Source organism: Filicampus tigris, chromosome 13 (assembly GCF_054856515.1).
Source record: "Filicampus tigris isolate MCC_2025a chromosome 13, RoL_Ftig_1.0, whole genome shotgun sequence".
Taxonomy (NCBI): Eukaryota; Metazoa; Chordata; class Actinopteri; order Syngnathiformes; family Syngnathidae; genus Filicampus; species Filicampus tigris.
In genome coordinates, this window is record NC_141229.1 from 12,010,525 (window position 1) to 12,018,456 (window position 7,932).

Genomic DNA, 7,932 nt, shown 5'->3' on the forward strand with positions numbered 1-7,932 from the left:
TACCTTAACTAGTGATGCCATAGTGTAATTCATCCAATCCTGCACTTTAAAACACTTGTTGTCGTCGTGTAAAATGAAAGTAAAATGGACGCTTCTTCTTCTTCCCTCCTTCTTCACCTGATTTTTCTTCTTCTTCTCCTCCTACTTAATTTCAAAAGCAAGCAAAAGCAAAAAGAAGAAGCATGGCCGCCGGATAGGGATCATGCCTTAACTTTATCTTTGCACAATAACATCAATAAAGTCCTTTGGATAAAATGCAACGCGGGATTGTAGTTAAGGTAAGCTGTTTTAAGACAACCTAAGACAAAACTAACAAACACTTTCATACTTGATTTGGCGATGTCTAAGTCGTCCGTGCCGCTGGCTGGCCGGGAGCGCGCTGCGCTCACGACTTATAAACACAGCTGTTGTACTGTACTATCCGATTTTTTACAAAACTTTATTAGAGCAAACACATCCTTACAAATATGGAGGAGAAAGTATCCAGCTTGACTCTGACTAAATCAACGGCACATTTGAATAGTGGACAAGACTAAGCGAAAGGCTGCGACGATGCGCACCCAGTCAGCTCACGTACGGTACAGTGTGTGAAAAAAGTAAATCCACTTTGGTCGATTTCACGCTGGGAACCAGTCACCGCCTTTTATTAGTGCCTGTGGGTATGTACAAAGCCTCCGAGTCAACTCATATCTTTGAAACTTCTTTCTGCAATATAGCTCCCGATATGGCTGTGTTGTTTCATTTTTAATTTGTAATGAATGAATGAATGGTTTATTTGAACATGCAACATAAGCAATAATTATAATAACAATGAAAATAAAATATGAAAAATAGAAATAACAACAATCAAAACTTGCCAAAGCACACACCTAACAAAAGTCTTCCATGCTCAAAAGGGAGTGGGAAGAAGTCTCGACTTATTAAATCCCACCCCATTTTTTGTTAATTTATACCTCTATTCATTATCTACGGCAAAATCATACTGAAGGCAATAATAGTTATAATAATGATGATAATAATAATAATAACCCACATATAAATTAATACTTATCAGGTACATCATTAAAAACAAACAAACAAACACATAGACAAGGTCCAAAACCCATCAGTCAACAACAGCAAAACACATGCTTCTGAAAAATCTGCGATGCATCGAGGGCGCGAAAGTTGAAGCGCGAAGTTGCGAGGGATCACTCTAGTGACAAATGTGAAAAATATACTTGCAATAGCTGTGAAAAGTGAAGAAAAAGTGTTTGCGTATATCTGTTAGCGAACATGTTTGCAAACTGTTAGGAACCCGGACGAAACCCAAAATACGCAGGCGTTTGCCGCTCAGTGAGACCCGGGCTGAAAAGATTATATTCCCGCGTGTGATGATGCATTTTAATAATTGTGAGCCTAAATTTACATGCTTATTTAGACAAGATACTGTGTCCCTTTTGGTCCAGCTTTCTTCTTCTGTCATTATTAGCATACACAGTGGCATCTGTTGCCCAGTGGGGCAGGCTGAGTCACACAATTACAGTTCAGCTGGTGGGGAAGCAAGTTACGGCATCACTTGCTTGTAGTGTGCGTGCATGCGTGTCTTTGTTTGGCTTGCCTTGTTTCACCCCCTTACTTCTCTGTAGCCTCCTCTCACTCCTCCATACATATATAAGATGCACCAGCACAACCTTGCCAATATGAAAATAGCCTCAGTCTGATATTGTCAATTGATATCGTCGTGTATAAGACAAGCATTCCAATGTCCCGATTCAAAACGGTATGGTTAGTGATCCCGTAAATGTTACCTAAGTGTCTGACCTCAAAAAGAGGAGCAATGGCATTGTGGTATAATAAGTGGCTGTTGCATGTGACTGCGTTTATGCAGCCCAACTTTGTGTCTCCAAATTAGCTGGTGTCTGGCTCCCTCTTATGGTCATATACCTGACCTGCTCATGTCAAGAACAATTTTTCCCCCTCTGGATTAAGATGGGTTAATTGTTTTTAAAAGTAGAATATCTGAAATAGTCTGATTTTTGAATAATCTTTAATTTAATCATGAATAATTGTAATACATAATTTCTGAAAAGGAAATTTCCTTCCAGTTTTACTGTTAGTTTAATTATCCATTTTCAATATCGCTCTCCTGTTGGGTGTCATATACAGCTATACAAAAAATGCTTTTAAATTGCCAGTTTTAAAGCATCGGTAGCACTGACAACGCTGAAGATAATTATAGAGTAATTCAACATACAGCATGTGTTCATTCATTTAAAACATTTTTATTCAACAGCTCAACAAATGTAGAACAATATAAAATAACACAGTGAACTACTAAAAATGGACCCTTTAGGAATAATGAATATGCCTTAAAATGAAAAACATAATTTTATGAACAGGACGTTAGCATCATTGCTACTTACAAATGTTCATGATCAAAAGATTGATCGCTGCTTTCATCTAGTGGCTGCCGGCTAGTTATTAGCGGCTAAACTGATCATGTTTACGTGGGCAGGTTGTGCAAACTCTGTTCCCATTTTCATCCTTTCCACTTCATCAATCGCATGCTACTTGTTCAAATGATTCAACAGTTTTTTTTTTTTACTTTGCCTTGTCTTTGACAACATAAATTGAACAATGGCTTCCTCCACGTCACTATGGAGACACCGCCACAAAAGTGAAGGAACTTCTCTTGACAAAATAGCTTAATCTTTGGAAGATATTGCAAAGTTATGGCTTGCCCATCAGCTGCGCATTTAGCTGCACGTACCGTCATTCTTCGTATTTCTTTGTTTACTCCTGACTACTTCATCTTTGATCGGCAGATTCTGTTTACTTCTCCTTGCAGTTAAAATTTGAAGAAAAAGCTGGAGAGATAGAGAGAGAAACTGAAATGAATGAAAGTGATAATTGGAACTTGCCTTTGATCAAAGGGGCAGAATTTGGGTGAAATTCACCTTAATTATTGGTGTTATGCACCTTCTTAAGCTTTGTTTAAAGCTTGTTATCTCTTTGCAGGTGGTGGGGATCTTTGCTGGGTTTGGCCTACTCCTGCTGGTTGCCTCCCCCTTCCTCCTCCTGGCCACGCCCATCGTCCTGTGCTGCAAGTGCAAGTGCAGTAAAGGCGACGACGACCCTTTGCCCACCTAAACGCCACCGCCAAGAGCCGATGATGTGGAAAGCCGCTCAAAGGATGGCCACGCTTCATTTTGAGTCCCGCCCCCACTCCTCTTTGTTTCACACTGTTGTTCTTCTCCTCCCACCAGCTTTGAGTGCTTCATTTTTTGGGGCTGAGCCTGCACGAAGCCCAGGCTGCTCTGCGATCCATCGCTCTGCATGGTAAATAAGCGAGTTGACAGTGTGGCCCTGAAGAGAGAGGTGCAGGGTCAGTCAAAGACCCCCCCCCCGCCCCCGCGGGTCAGACTTGTCATAAATTGGTGGTTTGGGGGAGCAAGTCGGCTCCGCTTTAAGTGCTTTTGCTGTCGGTGGGATATCACAAACATGAGAGTGTTTCTCTTGTATGGACAATGAACTGTTCTTGTCTTATTGTACTCAACTAAAGCCCCACCCTCCGCCTCCCACCACGTCACCTGATGTAGCTCTACAGGTTCAGTCCAGTAGCATTAGAGGCACACCACGCATGTTCGGTGTTTACTCGATTTGCACACATCAACATGATTTGTTTGTCGTGTTGATGGTCGAGGTAGAGACTACTACGCTCATATCAGTACAGCGCGTCCCCTTCAATGATGTCATTGTTTTATAACCACGCACTTTTAATAGAACTGAGTCGTGTCTACTGTATGTACCGTCTTGTACATTAAACAACCTTTAAGGAACGTGTGTTATTAAAAGGAGTCGCCGCTCCTATGTGCACACGCATCATCATATAGTGGCACTCCCTTTTTTTTTTCAAATTCAGTGCCGATTTAAAAGCCAATCAGAGGACTTTCTTTTTTAAAATCTGTGTTTCTCTCAAAGAGATGTCACACCTTTAATACACCGGCCCCCCAGGTGGCGGTCTCGCCAAAAAAGAAACAAATAGCCTTAGGATTGAGAATAGCCAAAAGCAACCATTTCCCCCGTGTGGTTAATCCAAATATATAATCCCAGGGAAAATGTGTACAAAGACCTAAAAAAGTGTCCGTCAAGCTCTGTGTTCTGATGATTCTATGATGTCATTCATGTGTCACTCTGTTAATAGCCATACGTGTTGGGTTGGGGGAATCAAGTTCTGTACGACCAAGGGCCTTCATTTCTCAAGTCTTCACATCCATTCACCCATCACAGCACACAATCAGATCTCCCTCTCATGGAGATTTAATAGCCCAATTTGCAAACTTGCATATATGTTAGTGGTCCGAGTGCTAATGTTTTGTCTTGTTGGTAGTTTAACCTCGAGCAACAAGCAGCTACTCCTTAAAGGGGAGCAACAGAAGAGCCTGTACATCTGATAAACGAATGTTCCATTTCAGGGCACCTTACTACAAAGCTGCTGTGATATTTCACTTTATCTATGCAAGTTTGTACATTCCCCCTCATTTTAATCTACACTGATTGGTGTCCAACAACAACAATTATAGTACTACTACACAAGAATGCCGCAGAATGTCACCTTGTTTTGCACATTTATTTACTTGGAATTAATTTGATTTACCGTATTTCCTCCTTGTTTCCCCTTCAGCAGAAAAAAAACTAGTGATGGGGAAATGAAGCTTCAAATATGCTTCGTGAAGCAGTTGTTGTATTTTTTTTTTTTTTTACTCCTCTAAATGACACTGCTGATTTAAATTCAACTCAACTATTTATATTCTTAAAAACGGCAAGTCAGTGTACAAAATACAACTGGTTCATGAAGGAAATTTGACGCTTCATTTTCCCATAACTAGAAAACAAACAAAAAAGATTTCTTGTTAGTTATTAACCTGGTAGACGGCATTACCACACCACAAATTGCCCCCATAGCAGACAAGGCTTCTGTAAACGTTAAGTGTAATAGTGTAGCATTTCAACCTTGACCCCCCCCCATAAAACTTACATGGGGGTGGAGGACTGCTGACAAGAAGCAACATTTATACAGAGAGCTCCCACGAATGAATGCCGGATCCCAGTAAACGCCTGGTATTCTCTGCAGTTGAGTAAATAAACACCCCGTCATCCACTAAATGAGGAAATACGGTATGGATGTTTAACATCAGTTTGTTTAGGCTCTAGTTTCATTCATCATTCATCAGTTTGTATTAGTTTAGTTTATTGTCACATTATTGTAATACCAGCAAAGTGACCTGACCCATTAAAAGCAGGAGCCCTAATGATTTAAAACGTAGTTCCACCCAATATCAGCTTCACAATAGCCAACTCTTAGATGATCATCGAGAAAACTTGAGAACCCGATTGACTTTGGATAACGCCCAATCCAAAATTTTTAGGTAATTCAGCTCATAAAGAAGTAGCTAAAGTAAAAGCTGAGCTCACACAAAGAAATGTTTTATCTATGTCATATTTTTTGTGTAATCAGATGCTATTGCATCAGTCAGGTTGATATGAAAAATATTGAATAAATGTTAAAATATCTGGGGGCTTCAAACTGCACCCCAAAAAAGAAATGAATTATGAAACCTAAAAATTTTACATCACCTGAGTGCATACCATTTATTTTGTAATAAAAGATGTTTTTGGAAAAGCAAAACATTGAAGTCCTATAAGTCGACAAGTGAGTGAATTGAGCAATACTGCTCTGGGCAAAACCCTACTGGACCATCGATTTTAAATTATACAAGATACCATAATTGTGATCACTTTGCTGGGACTACACGGACTCACACTGTCCTACTACCCCCTGCACCCCTGCCAATTCCATCTCTGATTTTAATTTTTTTGCTGACATACTCCTATATTCCCACTGATGCATTACAATAATGCACTAGTATGAACGATCATTCAGGTAGAGTTCATGTAGCATTTAGTTCCAAATGTGTCAACAGTTACATTAACAAGCAAAAAAGAGGTCACGTGTTCTATAATGGTAGCTATTTTTAGCTAGTTAAGTAGCTCAAACATCTGCAGCTCCCTATTGTCCTCACAGATGGATCGTCCTTCATATTAGTCGCCTTAAGTTCGTGTAGCTCTTTTAACTACAGTGTATAAGCATGATGTACCACATTTGGTAAAACATTTTTCAACTGTCTGTTGTGTGGTTCTTCCCCCTGGAAGTGATTTGATTCTGGAACATCGTTTCTTGTTTGTTTTTATTTTCATGACAATCGTGCCAAGCAGATTTGCTATGAAGAAGGGCGAAGTTGTCTACTGTATGTGCATTTTGACCATGTATTTGTAATGTAATACCAGTTTTTACAGGGTGGAAATATCCTAATACTTCTTTAACGTGAGCGCTGCACTGTATAGGGGGTTTAATTGTTCATACGGAGGTGTCATTTGTGTGGTTCTGGTGCCTAGTGTGTTTAATGGCGATAACTTAAAGATAATTTGCTTGTAGTTTTTTTTATTTGTGTTTTGTACGTATCAGGGTTGGTGAATAATAAAAAAAATACATACATTTTGGATTTTTCAAATACACGATAGTCACATTTACAAAGTGAGCAGGCACCAATGACGTCAAATTAAATCCTGGCCATTCCCATTGGCATTGTTTATTATTCATTCATAATTGACATCCGTTGAATATGCAACAAAAACTAAAAAGGGCAAAACTCCCCAATCACATTGCATTATGCCAATCAGGAATTCTTTCAAGCATACTACTGATTAGACATCCGCACATGTGTTAAGGGCTTGCTTCTAAAATGTTTTAAAGAAGAGAAAATGTTATAAGTAACGAGCATTTTAAGCCCTCGCAATTTGTATTTTAATGTGTCATAGGATAAAGCTGCATGTTTTTTCTTGGAAGTTTAATAATAAAGCAATGTTTTAGCCTCTAACGATCATATGGTTTCAAGAAAAAAACTGCCATATTTTGTGCATTTTTTGGGGGAGGGTGGGGATACCTCCGTCCCCTAGTTAGGCTCGACTTGTCATACTTTTTTAAAAAAAAATTATATATACAAGTGACTCACATAATGCTTGCATTTGTGTTTGCATTGTTTGGTTTAAAACAAAAAAAGTGACAGCAGACTTGAAAAGGTGACATTTGTATTAGTTCTGTAAGATTTGGGTTCAGTATATCTACAGTTCCACTAACACTGTGATACCAGATATTAAATGTTTTTTTGTGATTCTCTTCTCTTGATTTTTTTTCCCCAACCCAATTTACTGTCATATTACGGACGTATTGATACTCGGATTTGGTTCCCTCTTGTGGTAAAAATCGTTTAACCCAGATTTCACTGAGGCTTTGAGCATTGTTGCACAAATTTAACTCCTGCTCATATTATAATAACAGTTTCAAGTTATTATATATATATATATACATATATATATATATACATATATATATATATATACATATATATATATATATATATATATATATATATATATATATATATATATATATATATACCCACTCCTTATGGGTATAAAGAAAAACAACTCGGCACATTATTTCAGGGCAGACAGCTTTCTTGCTTTGTTATGCAAACTAACATCAACTTAAAATTCAATAGTTAATATTTTACATATTAAAGATATTAACTTACATTACTGTTTCAGCACGAAAAAAAATACAAGTGTGTTATGTTTTCCACCACAAGAGGGCATATTTGTATGGTTCAGTGTCTTGATGAAATCTGTAAACCAGCACATTTATAACGACTCACGGCGCTCTTTTTTTTAGTTCTAAGTTATGTTTTAATCCTTATTATTTTCAACATGATTTTAAAATGCATGTAAGTCACATGGTGAATTTTTAACCGTATGTTTAAATCCAGACATATTAATGATGACATCATCTTATGTATAATTTTCCTTCACGCTCACTGCAGCTTCATTCTT

The 7,932-nt window shown here is 38.2% G+C and overlaps 1 protein-coding gene and 1 long non-coding RNA gene across 2 annotated transcripts in view; one reads left to right on the forward strand and one right to left on the reverse strand.

Annotated features, from left to right (window-relative positions):
- rnf144aa (ring finger protein 144aa) overlaps positions 1-7,219 on the forward strand; it is a 33,047-nt gene extending 25,828 nt beyond the window's left edge. The window contains exon 9 of the mRNA XM_086050123.1: positions 3,001-7,219. Coding sequence (XP_085906249.1) covers positions 3,001-3,132 — 132 coding nt within the window. The 3' untranslated portion in view covers positions 3,133-7,219. The remainder of the gene's footprint in view (positions 1-3,000) is intronic.
- Positions 2,245-3,523, reverse strand: LOC147137603 (uncharacterized). The gene is made up of 2 exons (XR_015089389.1): positions 2,940-3,523; positions 2,245-2,849 (listed from the first exon to the last, which is right to left on the reverse strand). It is a non-coding gene; the product is annotated as an uncharacterized LOC147137603 (long non-coding RNA).
- Positions 7,220-7,932: the final 713 nt, after the last annotated feature.